This window comes from Botryllus schlosseri, chromosome 5 (genome assembly GCF_051294905.1).
Source record: "Botryllus schlosseri isolate E-star chromosome 5, Bs_hap1, whole genome shotgun sequence".
Lineage (NCBI taxonomy): Eukaryota > Metazoa > Chordata > Ascidiacea > Stolidobranchia > Styelidae > Botryllus > Botryllus schlosseri.
Window position 1 is genome coordinate 17,353,055 of NC_137240.1, and position 18,982 is coordinate 17,372,036.

An 18,982-nucleotide genomic window follows, 5' to 3' on the forward strand; every position below is an offset into this window, starting at 1 on the left:
TGTCAGACCATGGCCTATACACACGGCAAAGTCTGACGACAAACGAGACGATCAATTTTCCGTACTTCCAATCACATCGCAATCAATGGGAAATCAATGGCGCCCGCAATTAGAAGCAAATATTTCTATTCGAGAACCGCCAGCAGAATTGGAAGCTATTTTGCTCACTCATCCATTGGTCAATGATGCGGCAATCATTAGAATCCCAAAACAGGGGAAGTGCCGAAGGCATTCGTATAGTGCAGGGGTACCCAAACTAAGGGTCGCGACCCCGATGGGGTCGTCTGCCTATTTTCTGGGGTCGCTTAGATGAAATTTAAATACCGATGACTATAGCAAGAATCTCAATCAAGCGGATGCTATCGGCACCTCATTTCTGAATATTTTATTTCAATTTTTTAAGTAGAAGTATACACGGCCTCTGAGGAGTGCAAACCGGTAAGCAAGGTGTCAGATCAGTCAAAGGGTGAATTAAAGCGCCACCTACTGTAACTTAAAGTTCGTGCCTGGCCATCACTATGAATATTAAAGTCTCTGGAGCATAATAAAATCAATGAGACGGGAATTTTACCTTCGAAGAAAACTACTAATGACCGGTAGAGCTATGTGTTAACAGTATACACACACGCTCTGCGTGGCCAAATACTTTATAGATCGTTACCTTTATTTCGCGTGATACAGCATTTCACGTATAGTAGTGCTAGACTAGACTTCAATTGGATATAGAAAACGTCCCAAAACACTTATACACGTTGCTATAGTCTTAATTGAGTTTGTTAATCTAATGACGGAGGTTGACGAGTTCATAATTGCTAATACTGTGAATATTGTCGCCAGTTTCACACTCATGGCGTGAGTAGGTTTGGGCGAAAGCGCACAATTTTTCAGTAACCAGCAGGCCAAATGGAGAAGTGGGGTCGAGCAACATTTCAAATCGATATTCAGGGTCGTGATCATAAAAAGTTTGGGAACCCTTGGTATAGTTATAGGATCGCCTTCGTTGACTGAGCTCGGTGTCCAAACCTTCATTGAAGGTGAATGAAGGATTTGCGGTAATTTCAGGGATGGTGTAAGTACTGAGCAGACAACGTGCTCAGTTACAATTAGAGGTATAGTTCTAGATGGCAGCTTCTGTTGAAATATTTGACGATGCATCTGTCGGTGTGGCATCCTGGGAGTAACCCTGCAGTAAGTATATTGATTATTGAAATTCTATTTTGGGAATGGATGGAAGATTCTCTTTAAATTGTCGTGAGGGTGGGTAAAACGAATCACTAATTTTGAACCAGAGTAACTTGACAAGAGGCCAAGATTTTTGTTATTATGACGGAGTGGTTTCTTGAAAGCTTGCAGATTAGCTTAAGAGATACTGAGGTTCGTTAGTAGGCTACTGTCCTAAATTGAATGATTTTTCATCATGTATGAATCGAATCAACGGGATCACCTCATTGTTGTTGTTGCGCTTTTCATTGCGCTAACTTCCAATGACAGTTCTTACTGGGAACCGACCTGTATGAGACTGATTTGTATTGGCTGTGATTCGATTTTTTGCCGTGCTTTGAAATGTCAAGTCCTCAAATTTGAATGATATTTTACAGCTTTCTAGCTCACGGAGGATCCTATACAAATCTTGCAACAAGGTATAGAATGAGCAAGACAGTTTTGTCAAAAATTGTTCCTGAAACCTGCAAAGCCATTTGGGATGCTCTGCAGCCAATTGTGATGCCATCGCCAACAAAAGAATCATGGGCAAAGATTGCCAAGGAATTTGAAAGAAAATGTCAATTTCCCAGCTGCCTAGGAGCAGTAGATGGAAAACACATCCAAATCCGTGCACCAAAAAATTCAGGCTCCATGTATTTCAATTACAAAAAAACTTACAGTGTCGTACTTCTTGGCGTAGCCGATGCGAACTGTAAATTTGTTGTGGTAGATGTTGGTGGGTTCGGAAAGTGTCCTGATTCTCGGATCTTACAATCATCTACATTTGGCAAAATGCTTTTTAATGAAGAGTTGGACTTGCCTTCAGATAAAGTTCTAGCTGGTCAGACTGAATCTGTTCCACCAGTGTTTATTGGGGACGAGGCGTTCCCTTTAAAGCGGAATCTACTCCATCCTTATTCCAGCTCTAATCTGGATGATAACAAAAGGATTTTCAATTACAGACTTTCTCATGCGCGTCGAGTCGTTGAAATGGCGTTTGGCATATTGGTTGCTCGATTTAAAGTACTGTATGGACGCATTGATGCAGCACCTGAACATGTCGACACTATCGTCAAAGCATGCACATTCCTTCATAATTTTTTATGCGATGAGAAAATTGGTTTGCCTGAACCTACAGACAATGAAGAATCAGCATACCTCGCTACAGACTTAACTAGGCTCCGGATAGTAGGGAGACCATACAGTTCTGAAGCTGCAAGAGTTCGCGCTGCCTATGCTGATTACTTCGTGGGTAGTGAAGGATCTGTGCCTTGGCAGTCAGATCATGTCTTTAGAACTTGATGGGACTTCTGATATAGGAGAGCAACACGTGTTTTGTGTTATGTTGCTGTTCAGTCTTGCAGTTGTTTTTTACTATAATTTATTGTTGCCTTGCATGTTCCTGACATTTAGGAATACACTGGTTTCTTAGTTTCACAAGATTTATTCAGAGTTAATTGAGACAGACGTGTCTAGTCGTTCGCTTCAATATCCCCCTCCATTAGCTCTGCCATGAGCTTCCATACTTGAACTTTGAATTTCATCTGCCTTTGAGGGCTCAAAGAGGATAGAGCAGGGGTTCTCAAAGGGTGGGCCATGGCCCACTGGTGGGCCACAGAGCATTTTGAGGTGGGCCACAGAGCCATTCTGAAAATTTCAGTATTAATGTAAGTTTAGTAATATTTCTTATGTTTTCCGCTAAAAATATATATTCGTATTATCTAATTATACGTATGCTACATAAAGCTTTTCATCCGACTCTGATTAGACGTAGTGGCAAGCATGAAGTCGGCATGTACAAATCGAAAACGTTCGGAAGAAACGGGGCTTTTTCTACTGGCTGTGACAACCTACGGCTAACAGCAACTAAAATAATTTCAAGCGTATAATAACCGGAAGAGAATGCTGAAGTAACCAAGTATTCCGGCAAATTCATATGTCGTATGCCGTTGAAAGGGGTATGCAATGAACTTGCAATGAAGTGCAATTGATGTACAGATTTACCGCACTTCGGCAGGCCGTATTATTGCAAGCTAAACATAGCCATAATTGCAAATTATTAGCAACTTCTGGCGGAGGTATACTGCACCACGGCAACAACGAATCTTAATGGATTGAGGATTTATCGGAGCGCATTAATCTTTGAAGTGGGTCTAAAATATCCGGTCTAGAAATCATTGTAAATACTGAAAGAGTCACGGGAATTGATTGTATCATTGGATTGAATGTTCTGACATCGCAACTTCAGTTGTTTTGGTACAAGACATACGAAGTATACATCATGCATATTGAAAAATCTTTCTCCACTTCACTGTAGTACCCCATTCACCATGAATTGTTCGATACAGGCCCAGAATGATTATAATATTCCCCACAATAGTATCACTAAAGTCCCAATTACACAGTGCGGGGATCTGATCATTGTGTTTCGCGACGCGAATGGAGCAGCGGACGAAAATAATCTACTTAGGAGTTTTAGCTTATGATCTACCAGGGCCGTAACTGCCGCACCCACATCCCCAATTGGGGGAGCTCGGAGGGGCCCAAAATTATTTCGTTGGTCGTTTGTTGAAGGATATTTATTCAACTTGAAATTTTTTTCGCGCTTCGCGCGATTTCATATCCCGGGAGATCGAGATTTCAATATCATCAGTTAGAAAAAATGCGCATATTTTAGAGAAATAGGCATTACGGCGCTGTCCATGACCACGAATTAAACAGGATTATGACTTCAAGATATCAGATGGGCCACAGCACATTTTTAAACCGGAAAATGGGCCACGGCCAAGAAAGGGCTGAGAACCCCTGGGATAGAGGGCTGGCCAAGCCCCGTAAAAAGACCATCGCAGCACTATTCTGCTCACATTGTTGCGGACGATCTGGAAAATGAAACATTTGATTTGATGAGCACTTACCGATGTGGTAAAAGTAGTTAATGTTGCTATTCAAGTAGAAGTTGAAGTAGCCCGGTTGGATAAGTAATGAAAATATGTGACAAATAGCACTACTTGAGTACTCTGAAAAGATAGAAGTAGCCTACTCACTGATGAATAGAGCACGCATTATTATTATTATTAATGATGAGTTTTAAGTGGCGCGTGTCGCCGTTTCCGGCCTTGTGCACCACGGACAGAATATGTTATCAAGGATCGAGTTTTGGTGCTCTGGGACATAGGCTTATAATAAGTTTCAAACTATATAAACTTTCAAACTATACAAACTTCCAAACTATATATACAAGTTACATGCAATAATAAACTCGGCGACCGGCGTAAATAATTGCGGCATAGTAAGTAGATTGGTTAAAGTAAGCGGTACATTGAGCGGATAGAGCACGCATAAGTTGGAAGACTCACTTAGACTGTTTATTGCTCCCAAAATTTGTGTCAAATCTTGGTCATCAGTTGTCTTGCGCTTCTTGGTTGGCGGCTCAGGAGCAGCGAGTGGTGGTTCAGCTGTACCCTCTAGCAGAAACTCGTCATTCTGATCGGGACCCAGTGCCGATAAATCCAATGTTGTATATTCTGGGTTAGCTATAGGTATAGGGTAGTAAATATGACGCGTCAAATTAATTTTTATTGAGCTTGAAAACTACGAACCTGGGAAGCCATCGGATAGAATTGAACATCCCGCATCTGAATGTTCATTGTCGGATATTGCACTAAAATTATTTCGAGAGTTGTATTACAAACGAATGCTGCAATCTTACTCCGACTGTACCTTGAATTCATCACTACAGCACTTCGCTTACTGCTGAAATTTGAAGTAGTTCTGACAAAAAAATGAAATGATATCGATGGATATTATTGACATTTTTGCAAAGTCACTTTCTATTCGTCGTATGCGGACGCAGGAACTCGAGCCTCGGCATCATCTCCCACTCAGCGCAGCAGTTTCTTCCCGATCCAGACCGGTTGTTCTTCTTTTCTTTGTCCAACTCTCTTCGATATTTATCCCGTACTGCCCGCCATCTTTTCTTGCAATCTTCCACTGAAAGAAGCAAAACTTTGTATGCATACGGCGGTACCGTAGTGCGATAAAAGAAGCACTCACCAGTAGTTTTTAATGAATCGGCTATGTTTCTCCATGCATTATCCTTGCGAACTGTGTCCCTATACGCACTGATGCCCATGTTGTACAGACACTCATATGCCCTAATTTCCACAACTAATTGCTCTTCCTCCATCTTCCTTCAGGTCGCAGCTTCGTAGCAATACAACTTTCTTGCGCGCTTTTCTCGACTATTCTGCACCATTGTCTCGAACCGCGTGGTGGCGCCAGTGCTAGCGATCACTGTCACGGCATCAGTGAAAACGCAATGCTCGTTCTCGCTACGGCTCGGCCGACTCACTCGCTCCCCGTGAAATCAAGGCCTTATAATACTCACTCACTCACTCACTCACTCGTATTGGAACGTATGGATGTATTTCCAAAACGCAATTTGAAGAAAAACGAATAGTAGCCGTTAGTAGTAGTATAGATCGGTCGCGATTCGTAATGGGCTCTTATGGGCGGGGTGGCGAGCGGCTGGGAAACCGGGGGTGGCGAGCGGCTCTTATTTCTTATGGCGGGGGTGGCGAGCGGCTATTGCGTCTTATGGCGGGGTGGCGAGCGGCTCTTATTTTTTACGGCGGGGGTGGCGAGCGGCTATTGCGTCTTATGGCGGGGGTGGCGAGCGGCTCTTATTTCTTACGGCGGGGGTCGCAAGCGGCTGGGAAACCCGGGGTGGCAAGCGGCTCTTTTGTCTTATGGCGGGGGTGGCAAGCGGCTATTGTGTCTTGTGGTCGCACGGTAACCCTTTTCAGTATAGGGATCGGTCGCACGCGGCTTCGTTGTTGGCATGTCGTACTCTCAGGTATAGGCTGCGTTGACATGTCGTAATTTCAGTAAAAGGTGTGAAATAGTCAGCCGCATGGTAATGTTTTGGTAATTGGTTTGTCACAGAACCGGCGTAGACGGTGGTTCGAATATCAACAATACCAACGGACACAAATTAACACTTCAAATAGGTGTGAAATATTTGTAATATCCTATGAGTGCTCACAAGATAACACATCAGACAGACATCTCTCGTGGTTTGGTGTTACAGAGGCAGGAATCACGCACAAGTAATATTTTGTCACAGAACCGGCGTAGACGGTGATTCCAATACCAACAATAGCCGCGTTCACTTGCTAACACTCCAAATAGGTGTGAAATATTGGTAAAATCCCGCGATCGCTGACAAGATAATACCTAAGACATAACCATCTTTCGCGGCTTCGTGTTACAGACATATCGATCGCTCACGCGGTGAAATTTTCGTAAGCAGTTTGTCACAGAACTTGATTTCGCTCGTAAGATTTAATAAGTGACGAATAACAGATCGCCAGTGTCGGTAACTTGAATAGCGACAAATTGTCACTTATTTCTACTCTAACCCTAATCCTTTGTGAAGTGTGCGCTTATTCAAAAAAGGTGCGAAATAATTCTAAAATCCTACGATCGCTCACAAGATAACACCTATAAGACATAACCCTCTCTCGTGACTTGTGGCTACATACATCCCAATCGCTACAATGTAATATGTTGGTAGTTTGGTACAGAACTGGATTTCACGAGTCTGATATAATAAGAATGTTACCTATTAAGTAATAAGCACCGAATAACAGAACCGGCGCAGACGATGACTGGAATATCCAAGATTTGATACTTTCCGCGATCGCTATATGTTTCGCGTTGACTTCGGTTGCGTGATGCGAATCATGAGAATATTCAATCAATGTGTCAATTTGTCAACTTGAAATGAAACTCACTACACAAACCAAGTTGATTCGTATTTGAATGTGTTGATCCGGTACAACTCTAAGCCTTTGAGAAATCCATTTACCGCGATCAGTTGATTCGAACGTAACCTGAATATTGCTGACTCCAACTTCAGTCGCATCGGATTATTCGCACATTCCGCGCTGCTGTTTCACACCTATAGAATCAATACAATCTAGCTTAATGAGAATCGGGAATCGTAAGTATGCACATACAATCGTTGTATTTATTACTGGGGAAATCAAACGCCTAACAAAAACACGCAACTTACCATTTGGCCAACTCTAGCATTACCAAAAAATCTAGATATTGTTGATTGAAAATCCTTGAGTCCCAAATGTTATAGTACCGCATCCGAATCCATTCGCGGGATGTACTAAAGGTAAATCCAAATAATCCAGAATGAAATATTTGGACTTTGACATAATCTGAATTGAAATAGATTAACAAACATAACTACCAACTTTCACCCAGTCACATTTCGAAATTATATGCATATTGATTTGAAACAAGTAATGAAATATTACAACTATATTCGCGATCGAACTTTTCGTTTGGCAAAGATAGTTTCAGAAATACTATCACTATGATATCTCAACATTTTAACATCTTGCCATACACAAAAGAGTAAAATACAAAAATCTTGTCAAGTCAACCCGTTTGTAACTTACCCAACCAACTCAACAGTATCCTTATGAAAAGTAGACAAGACTACGCGAGTAATCACCACAATCCAAAATCCATAACAAGTTCGGTTGTATTCATAGTCCGCCAACTCGTATTTTTTTGTTCAACTGTAAAAGTCGTTACTATTCTGTAACCTGAAGTAATTACTACTCGGTGTGCACAGCTTGAGATTAACATATGTTTTGAGTATATGATATTTGAATGTCTGACCAACGTAGTTAATAATTCATTTCTTACGATCAAACGCCGGTGTTACATTGAAAGTTATCATACTGCAAACATAGGGATTGACACAGTGATTTGCCATATGACGTATATTTTGTAATGCTCGACCATGACTTGATTATTAAATTATTCACGGTAATTAGACTTGGTGTTTTGGTAAAGGTTATTATGACAGCAACAAACTTTTCACTATCATGATTATTAAAACATCAATTTGTAAAACTATACTTGTCTGAAATGTTCTTGATTTGGAAGATATTCCGTGTTGGTACAAATCACTCTGCGTATTGCGGATATCAGAAAATATTTTACAAATGTAATTGTTTCCAGTACCCAAGACTAAAGATGAAACAACAATTTAGTTTGCTGATTAACAACCGGTACAATACTTTATCATCATAATCCGCGGTGAGAATTGAAACACTTTCGCGCATTACCCGGTGGCAAGATATCACACTAGGTGAATTGGCATACCGCCGCTTGAATAATACCTAATCCGTTCGCACCATTTCACATACTTTGATCATTACAAAAGTAAATTGTGATATGTTTGTTAGATGCATCCAATTCAGTTAGAAATGTCTGGTGCACAACAATCGTAATATCAAAAAAGTACTTGCTACACTGTTATTTGCTAAGCGTGTTTTGCATTGTTGTTCATTTCTAGTATTGATTGAAATTGTTTTTGAACCCTCAAATAATAATTCCCGACATGAAACTAAGCCGCCGAAAGTCGTTACCATCACAAAGAAACAATTTGCACGATGTTTACTAAATGTGTCCTATAGTTAGGTGTACTGGAATTATTTGTAAAACACACACACACACACACACACACACGATCAGAGAAATTGAAAATTTTTCCGTTGTCATTCGCTAAAGTAAATGTCATCACAATACTCTGTCACTAAAAGACGTTACTTGGACGTGCTTGAATTCTAGACATAGTTCTGATTTACCCAACACAAGACCCAAGGACAACCCTAGTTTCAGCCGAACACAGATACAAAATAATACTTGTTGTGTTGTTGCGGCATCATCACTCAACAATATCACCCTCAATACAAATGATGTTTATGTGTAACATGCTATTGATTTGAACCACACCCACCTGACGGAAGAGGATTTACTCAATCTTTACAAAATGGATATTGACCAACATCACATCACTGGATTGTATCTGTTTCGCTGGATACGAGTTATATTAGTTTAACAGTAAACAAATTTCACCCTCTTGGATTATGAACTCAATGCGTTAGCAGTCATTCAATATTTTGTTTGTGTCAACTAGTTACTTGGTATGTTACGCCACAACTCTTACAAAAGTACGAAAGATATTTACATCACACAAAGTAATCAACTTTACTCGATATTTTCACATTACGAAACTAAAGAATGGTTGGTTTGACTCTACAAACTGTTTCGATATCACAAGACCTTTATTGTCGGAATGGGTGTTCATGTATCTTAATAATCAAATAGTTCAACACAGAACTAGTACTAACAGAAACATCAGAGTTGTTTACACAAAAGTTTGTATGCGTGCAGTATGCGAATACCATGTGTAAGTCCAGCGCAATTGTGGTATCCATCCGGGTTTAGTTAACACAATTTACGACACCGAGGTCACCTCATCTTTCGTAAGACAACAAACCAAGGTTTCAGGATATGTCCATGTCATAGCAATAAATCAGCTACTCCAACAACAGAGTACATATGTTTTCTAGTTACGGTGCTTACATCTTACACACAAATCAATCTACTTTGCTAACGAAAAGTGGTGAGTCATCATATGGTTATCCTCACTAGTAAAACATACTATCATACAAAATGGTCGTTATAGTCACCAACGGTACATGGTACAAGTAACAAGTCTCGAGAATCCAGTTATTCAAAAAACGTGAAAGTATTTCTACACCAAGTCGTTATGTTGACGAAAGCGTATATTGTAATATCATGATCGATTTGCATTCGTTGGTCACAAAATGTCACTACTCTAAATAATTATTTTTCACTCAAACACAAACGCATACTTGTCACCATTCGTTTTCATCAAGTACGAATTCAAGAAAATTACTACGACATGAATTTTTATTTTTATGTTGTGTAAATAGGTAATAATTAATTCAAGTAACACTATATCAACATCATCGAGTTGTGCTAATAGATTTACATGTGGTCTTGTGGTTTTCATCGGGACATACAGCACGAACTAACTGTAGACTCCTCTCTGTTGTACAGCTACTCGGTAATCGAAATGCATTAACATGTAAACAACGATCTTGTTTCGTCACACCAAAAATATGTTCACTGTCGCGATACTCCGCACAAGACGTGCATAGCCTTTTCACACTCGTAATAGTATACCAACGTCAAGCGATAACGTTTAACAAGACCAACGACACTGAACCCACGACGTTTACCTATGTAAAATTACCGCTTTCACTTGCCAGTCCATCGTTTACCTGACTAAACATATTATTTTCCTTTGGAGATCTGATGTTTACCCAGAGTAAGAAACCTTTTTCACTTGGAAATCTATATTTTCCTTGGCTAACAAACCTTTTTTCACTTGTAAATATGTTTTTTCCTTGGCTAACAAACCTTTTTTCACTTGGAAATCTATTTTTTCTCTGGTTAACAAACCTTTTTCCCGGGTAACAAACCTTTTTCCCTGAGCAACAAGCCATTTTCACTTGGTGGTCCGTCGTTTACCTGAGTTAAAATATCATTTTCCTTTGGGGATCTGGCGTTTACCCGGTGTAACAATACATTTTCGCTTGAAAAAATACTTTTACCTAGAGTAACTAATCATTTTCTCCTGGGTAACAATCCCTTTTCGTCTGGAAACTATCATTTAACTGAGTACCAATACCGTTTTCACTTGGAAATACATTTTTTCCCTGGTTAACAATACCATTTTCGTTTTGAAAACTGACAACCACACCGGTCAATTTGATATTTTTGTATATTGTTACAACGAACAGTGACGGAAATATACACAGACTACCGGTTTCAGAGTACACCCCATCGGTCGTATCACGTCAATATCATCGGTTAACCACATACAATATACTCTTGTACACCGAAATGCACGCTTTGGAAAATTGGACAATAGGCTGCGATAGTTCTGTGATGTCCGGGTTCGTGCTTTAGATTTTCCAGAGTCAAAATGTCTGAATAAAACACCTCCTCGACGACGGTTGGTATGTGGATAACGGTGTTCGGAAAACGGTTGGATTTATGTCGCCCATCGCGATAACAATTCCTGGTCGAGTTTTCCTCCGGCATGTTTGCTATATTGTGTCTTTATTGGTCAATGTATGTCTCGACATTCAGTTTGAAATCGGAAATGATAAAGTATGTAACCGGATCCGGATATCAACTCTGAATCGATAAACCAATGAACAATATTCAAAGTAAACATGTCACACCCTGTGTTTCCACGAAAAAATACCATCCAGACATACGTCGCGCTTGTTTGCCCACATCAGTATACGCGCAAATGGAGGTGTGTGACATTGCATGCAATGTGTTGGTATACAAACACCGATCCACAGACATTATCATAGCCGGTAGTTTTGATGTAGATCGAATGTCACCCGATAACAATACCAATAAGCCACATTGAAATGACTCTGAGTCCGCGCTATTACATCGATATTTCGACACCGTTTGCTGATTTACTCGATGGTGTTATCGTGTTGTTACATTGCAAGATAGTCATGACCCTATCTCCGGACAGATCACCCAGACCAATTGGATACATCGGTCGATATCCGTCGTGTTGTCGACACCGAAGTTTTCTGCTGAGACTGCAGCGTTTGACCAATGTGAACTATCGAAGTACGGTGCTCGAAATGATTGCGATCAGTCTTTCAGTCACGATGCATGGATGTCGCTACTCCCACATAACGACTCCAGATAAATATCGTGCAAATCTCGGACTGATACTGTGATCCAATAAGGTGTGTCTCTGTGAAGGCTGCAATCGTACACCACATTAGAACACTACCTCGCGATTTCACACGCAATCATAAAACACATCATCGTATAGTTCACTTTCACAGTCGTGCGAATAACCCATGTTACGGTTCCATGTTTGTGTATCTGTATGTCATGCTTCAGATTGACTCAGAGTCATTGCAATGTGGCTTATTGGTATGACATTGTTATCGGGTGTGATGACATTCGATCTACATCAAAACTACCGACTATGATAATGTCTGTGGATCGAAGGCTTACTCCCCGATGTTTGTATACCAACACATTGCATGCAATGTCACACACCTCCATTTGCGCGTATACTGATGTGGGCAAACAAGCGCGACGTATGTCTGGATGGTATTTTTTCGTGGAAACACAGGGTGTGACATGTTTACTTTGAATATTGTTCATTGGTTTATCGATTCAGAGTTGATATCCGGATCCGGTTACATACTTTATCATTTCCGATTTCAAACTGAATGTCGAGACATACATTGACCAATAAAGACACAATATAGCAAACATGCCGGAGGAAAACTCGACCAGGAATTGTTATCGCGATGGGCGACATAAATCCAACCGTTTTCCGAACACCGTTATCCACATACCAACCGTCGTCGAGGAGGTGTTTTATTCAGACATTTTGACTCTGGAAAATCTAAAGCACGAACCCGGACATCACAGAACTATCGCAGCCTATTGTCCAATTTTCCAAAGCGTGCATTTCGGTGTACAAGAGTATATTGTATGTGGTTAACCGATGATATTGACGTGATACGACCGATGGGGTGTACTCTGAAACCGGTAGTCTGTGTATATTTCCGTCACTGTTCGTTGTAACAATATACAAAAATATCAAATTGACCGGTGTGGTTGTCAGTTTTCAAAACGAAAATGGTATTGTTAACCAGGGAAAAAATGTATTTCCAAGTGAAAACGGTATTGGTACTCAGTTAAATGATAGTTTCCAGACGAAAAGGGATTGTTACCCAGGAGAAAATGATTAGTTACTCTAGGTAAAAGTATTTTTCCAAGCGAAAATGTATTGTTACACCGGGTAAACGCCAGATCCCCAAAGGAAAATGATATTTTAACTCAGGTAAACGACGGACCACCAAGTGAAAATGGCTTGTTGCTCAGGGAAAAAGGTTTGTTACCCGGGAAAAAGGTTTGTTAACCAGAGAAAAAATAGATTTCCAAGTGAAAAAAGGTTTGTTAGCCAAGGAAAAAACATATTTACAAGTGAAAAAAGGTTTGTTAGCCAAGGAAAATATAGATTTCCAAGTGAAAAAGGTTTCTTACTCTGGGTAAACATCAGATCTCCAAAGGAAAATAATATGTTTAGTCAGGTAAACGATGGACTGGCAAGTGAAAGCGGTAATTTTACATAGGTAAACGTCGTGGGTTCAGTGTCGTTGGTCTTGTTAAACGTTATCGCTTGACGTTGGTATACTATTACGAGTGTGAAAAGGCTATGCACGTCTTGTGCGGAGTATCGCGACAGTGAACATATTTTTGGTGTGACGAAACAAGATCGTTGTTTACATGTTAATGCATTTCGATTACCGAGTAGCTGTACAACAGAGAGGAGTCTACAGTTAGTTCGTGCTGTATGTCCCGATGAAAACCACAAGACCACATGTAAATCTATTAGCACAACTCGATGATGTTGATATAGTGTTACTTGAATTAATTATTACCTATTTACACAACATAAAAATAAAAATTCATGTCGTAGTAATTTTCTTGAATTCGTACTTGATGAAAACGAATGGTGACAAGTATGCGTTTGTGTTTGAGTGAAAAATAATTATTTAGAGTAGTGACATTTTGTGACCAACGAATGCAAATCGATCATGATATTACAATATACGCTTTCGTCAACATAACGACTTGGTGTAGAAATACTTTCACGTTTTTTGAATAACTGGATTCTCGAGACTTGTTACTTGTACCATGTACCGTTGGTGACTATAACGACCATTTTGTATGATAGTATGTTTTACTAGTGAGGATAACCATATGATGACTCACCACTTTTCGTTAGCAAAGTAGATTGATTTGTGTGTAAGATGTAAGCACCGTAACTAGAAAACATATGTACTCTGTTGTTGGAGTAGCTGATTTATTGCTATGACATGGACATATCCTGAAACCTTGGTTTGTTGTCTTACGAAAGATGAGGTGACCTCGGTGTCGTAAATTGTGTTAACTAAACCCGGATGGATACCACAATTGCGCTGGACTTACACATGGTATTCGCATACTGCACGCATACAAACTTTTGTGTAAACAACTCTGATGTTTCTGTTAGTACTAGTTCTGTGTTGAACTATTTGATTATTAAGATACATGAACACCCATTCCGACAATAAAGGTCTTGTGATATCGAAACAGTTTGTAGAGTCAAACCAACCATTCTTTAGTTTCGTAATGTGAAAATATCGAGTAAAGTTGATTACTTTGTGTGATGTAAATATCTTTCGTACTTTTGTAAGAGTTGTGGCGTAACATACCAAGTAACTAGTTGACACAAACAAAATATTGAATGACTGCTAACGCATTGAGTTCATAATCCAAGAGGGTGAAATTTGTTTACTGTTAAACTAATATAACTCGTATCCAGCGAAACAGATACAATCCAGTGATGTGATGTTGGTCAATATCCATTTTGTAAAGATTGAGTAAATCCTCTTCCGTCAGGTGGGTGTGGTTCAAATCAATAGCATGTTACACATAAACATCATTTGTATTGAGGGTGATATTGTTGAGTGATGATGCCGCAACAACACAACAAGTATTATTTTGTATCTGTGTTCGGCTGAAACTAGGGTTGTCCTTGGGTCTTGTGTTGGGTAAATCAGAACTATGTCTAGAATTCAAGCACGTCCAAGTAACGTCTTTTAGTGACAGAGTATTGTGATGACATTTACTTTAGCGAATGACAACGGAAAAATTTTCAATTTCTCTGATCGTGTGTGTGTGTGTGTGTGTGTGTGTGTGTTTTACAAATAATTCCAGTACACCTAACTATAGGACACATTTAGTAAACATCGTGCAAATTGTTTCTTTGTGATGGTAACGACTTTCGGCGGCTTAGTTTCATGTCGGGAATTATTATTTGAGGGTTCAAAAACAATTTCAATCAATACTAGAAATGAACAACAATGCAAAACACGCTTAGCAAATAACAGTGTAGCAAGTACTTTTTTGATATTACGATTGTTGTGCACCAGACATTTCTAACTGAATTGGATGCATCTAACAAACATATCACAATTTACTTTTGTAATGATCAAAGTATGTGAAATGGTGCGAACGGATTAGGTATTATTCAAGCGGCGGTATGCCAATTCACCTAGTGTGATATCTTGCCACCGGGTAATGCGCGAAAGTGTTTCAATTCTCACCGCGGATTATGATGATAAAGTATTGTACCGGTTGTTAATCAGCAAACTAAATTGTTGTTTCATCTTTAGTCTTGGGTACTGGAAACAATTACATTTGTAAAATATTTTCTGATATCCGCAATACGCAGAGTGATTTGTACCAACACGGAATATCTTCCAAATCAAGAACATTTCAGACAAGTATAGTTTTACAAATTGATGTTTTAATAATCATGATAGTGAAAAGTTTGTTGCTGTCATAATAACCTTTACCAAAACACCAAGTCTAATTACCGTGAATAATTTAATAATCAAGTCATGGTCGAGCATTACAAAATATACGTCATATGGCAAATCACTGTGTCAATCCCTATGTTTGCAGTATGATAACTTTCAATGTAACACCGGCGTTTGATCGTAAGAAATGAATTATTAACTACGTTGGTCAGACATTCAAATATCATATACTCAAAACATATGTTAATCTCAAGCTGTGCACACCGAGTAGTAATTACTTCAGGTTACAGAATAGTAACGACTTTTACAGTTGAACAAAAAAATACGAGTTGGCGGACTATGAATACAACCGAACTTGTTATGGATTTTGGATTGTGGTGATTACTCGCGTAGTCTTGTCTACTTTTCATAAGGATACTGTTGAGTTGGTTGGGTAAGTTACAAACGGGTTGACTTGACAAGATTTTTGTATTTTACTCTTTTGTGTATGGCAAGATGTTAAAATGTTGAGATATCATAGTGATAGTATTTCTGAAACTATCTTTGCCAAACGAAAAGTTCGATCGCGAATATAGTTGTAATATTTCATTACTTGTTTCAAATCAATATGCATATAATTTCGAAATGTGACTGGGTGAAAGTTGGTAGTTATGTTTGTTAATCTATTTCAATTCAGATTATGTCAAAGTCCAAATATTTCATTCTGGATTATTTGGATTTACCTTTAGTACATCCCGCGAATGGATTCGGATGCGGTACTATAACATTTGGGACTCAAGGATTTTCAATCAACAATATCTAGATTTTTTGGTAATGCTAGAGTTGGCCAAATGGTAAGTTGCGTGTTTTTGTTAGGCGTTTGATTTCCCCAGTAATAAATACAACGATTGTATGTGCATACTTACGATTCCCGATTCTCATTAAGCTAGATTGTATTGATTCTATAGGTGTGAAACAGCAGCGCGGAATGTGCGAATAATCCGATGCGACTGAAGTTGGAGTCAGCAATATTCAGGTTACGTTCGAATCAACTGATCGCGGTAAATGGATTTCTCAAAGGCTTAGAGTTGTACCGGATCAACACATTCAAATACGAATCAACTTGGTTTGTGTAGTGAGTTTCATTTCAAGTTGACAAATTGACACATTGATTGAATATTCTCATGATTCGCATCACGCAACCGAAGTCAACGCGAAACATATAGCGATCGCGGAAAGTATCAAATCTTGGATATTCCAGTCATCGTCTGCGCCGGTTCTGTTATTCGGTGCTTATTACTTAATAGGTAACATTCTTATTATATCAGACTCGTGAAATCCAGTTCTGTACCAAACTACCAACATATTACATTGTAGCGATTGGGATGTATGTAGCCACAAGTCACGAGAGAGGGTTATGTCTTATAGGTGTTATCTTGTGAGCGATCGTAGGATTTTAGAATTATTTCGCACCTTTTTTGAATAAGCGCACACTTCACAAAGGATTAGGGTTAGAGTAGAAATAAGTGACAATTTGTCGCTATTCAAGTTACCGACACTGGCGATCTGTTATTCGTCACTTATTAAATCTTACGAGCGAAATCAAGTTCTGTGACAAACTGCTTACGAAAATTTCACCGCGTGAGCGATCGATATGTCTGTAACACGAAGCCGCGAAAGATGGTTATGTCTTAGGTATTATCTTGTCAGCGATCGCGGGATTTTACCAATATTTCACACCTATTTGGAGTGTTAGCAAGTGAACGCGGCTATTGTTGGTATTGGAATCACCGTCTACGCCGGTTCTGTGACAAAATATTACTTGTGCGTGATTCCTGCCTCTGTAACACCAAACCACGAGAGATGTCTGTCTGATGTGTTATCTTGTGAGCACTCATAGGATATTACAAATATTTCACACCTATTTGAAGTGTTAATTTGTGTCCGTTGGTATTGTTGATATTCGAACCACCGTCTACGCCGGTTCTGTGACAAACCAATTACCAAAACATTACCATGCGGCTGACTATTTCACACCTTTTACTGAAATTACGACATGTCAACGCAGCCTATACCTGAGAGTACGACATGCCAACAACGAAGCCGCGTGCGACCGATCCCTATACTGAAAAGGGTTACCGTGCGACCACAAGACACAATAGCCGCTTGCCACCCCCGCCATAAGACAAAAGAGTCGCTTGCCACCCCGGGTTTCCCAGCCGCTTGCGACCCCCGCCGTAAGAAATAAGAGCCGCTCGCCACCCCCGCCATAAGACGCAATAGCCGCTCGCCACCCCCGCCGTAAAAAATAAGAGCCGCTCGCCACCCCGCCATAAGACGCAATAGCCGCTCGCCACCCCCGCCATAAGAAATAAGAGCCGCTCGCCACCCCCGGTTTCCCAGCCGCTCGCCACCCCGCCCATAAGAGCCCATTACGAATCGCGACCGATCTATACTACTACTGCCGTTTCGAATTTACGAATTCAATCCCATTTGCGCTCCGCAATTTTTTATTTGTGAAGATATTTATCTTATTATCTCAATATTAGTAACTTATAATTTGATATTATATAATGTTCGCGCAGCGGCGAAAAGCGACACAACGTATAAAATATTAAATATAAATATTAAAATATTATTTGAAACAAAGCAATTTGACTGCAATAAAATCCTGCCAGTCAAAACATGCGCCGCATTGAACAGTGTGACGTTAAGACGTATTTCGACCTCCATTGAATACGAACACCGACGACGATAGTTGCATAGCGTGGACTGATCTCATTCGGATGGAATCTTTTTGCTGTCTTTACTCGCATAGAGCGCCGATTGATAGTTGCACTCGACTATGTACGCGCTCCGATCCTTTCAACGGACTTCTGCAAAATAAGTATCACCTTTGGAAAGAGGTGCCAAGGACGTTCACGCTCTCTATGGGTCTATGTGTCATTATATTATTCGTTGATTGCACCATAGCGTATGTATGACGGATGGTGCGTACCTCAGAACGGTTCTGGAACATTTGTAAAATCATCTCATGCGGCCAATACCAACTTGCACAGGGCACGGAAAGAATCCGGTCCGCGTATGTAGACGCTGTCAACGGCCTGGCGCAGGTATCTTTGCGATATACTATTAACTTACAAACCAGTGGTTACCAAAGTCTGCGATATTTTTCTGGTGGGGGCGATTTGAAAAACAGGGAGACAAACCGAAGGGGCGATAGCGGAAGAGAATCATTAGACCATTAAGTCAATTATATTTACTCAACTGTTTTGTTTCTGGCCAAGTTCAAATTATAATGGATAGGCATTGATACAAAAGTGGCTCAATTCTTGCCTCTCGATGTTGATGTCGAAATAATCAGATCGGGGAAATTTGCTTCACATTGCACCAATTGAACTTGTTTGCAGTGTTGAGATCAAGTCACTACCTTCGAGTCACGAGTCATCTCGAGTCATTGCACATTTTGA

At 40.0% G+C, this 18,982-nt stretch overlaps 4 protein-coding genes across 10 annotated transcripts in view; 1 reads left to right on the forward strand and 3 right to left on the reverse strand.

Moving 5' to 3' along the window:
* The window catches only part of LOC145439811 (stAR-related lipid transfer protein 5-like), a 304,908-nt gene that overhangs the window by 105,037 nt on the left and 180,889 nt on the right, over nucleotides 1-18,982 (reverse strand). The window lies entirely within an intron of this gene.
* The window catches only part of LOC145439803 (lysosomal protective protein-like), a 199,830-nt gene that overhangs the window by 23,372 nt on the left and 157,476 nt on the right, over nucleotides 1-18,982 (forward strand). The gene's annotated exons all lie outside the window — the stretch shown is intronic.
* LOC145439810 (uncharacterized) lies at nucleotides 3,115-8,557 on the reverse strand. Of its 2 annotated transcripts, XM_080317452.1 has the most exons (6): nucleotides 5,257-8,557; nucleotides 5,031-5,193; nucleotides 4,924-4,974; nucleotides 4,803-4,864; nucleotides 4,560-4,736; nucleotides 3,115-4,082 (listed from the first exon to the last, which is right to left on the reverse strand). In XM_080317452.1, exons 1-6 carry the CDS (start codon nucleotides 5,387-5,389, stop codon nucleotides 3,943-3,945), a joined length of 726 nt encoding a protein of 241 aa, XP_080173578.1. In that variant the 5' UTR covers nucleotides 5,390-8,557; the 3' UTR covers nucleotides 3,115-3,942. The 2 variants fall into 2 exon arrangements, with proteins under 2 accessions (XP_080173578.1, XP_080173577.1); XM_080317451.1 differs by having other exon boundaries at nucleotides 5,031-8,557.
* LOC145439797 (uncharacterized) overlaps nucleotides 18,005-18,982 on the reverse strand; it is a 31,202-nt gene continuing 30,224 nt past the window's right edge. For all 5 annotated transcript variants that reach the window (XM_080317429.1, XM_080317427.1, XM_080317428.1 and 2 more), the window contains one exon: nucleotides 18,005-18,388. In XM_080317429.1, the coding sequence (XP_080173555.1) occupies nucleotides 18,378-18,388 (11 nt within the window). In that variant the 3' untranslated portion in view covers nucleotides 18,005-18,377. The remainder of the gene's footprint in view (nucleotides 18,389-18,982) is intronic.

Bases quoted from the DNA above. Each gene is read 5' to 3' on its own strand.
- LOC145439810 (XM_080317451.1), bottom strand. From the start codon at position 5,389: ATGGAGGAAGAGCAATTAGTTGTGGAAATTAGGGCATATGAGTGTCTG. The intron at 4,865-4,923 runs GTACAGTCGGAG...AAATAATTTTAG, and splicing joins GCTGTAGTGATGAATTCAAG to TGCAATATCCGACAATGAAC. The intron at 4,737-4,802 runs GTTCGTAGTTTT...CTATACCTATAG, and splicing joins TCTATCCGATGGCTTCCCAG to CTAACCCAGAATATACAACA.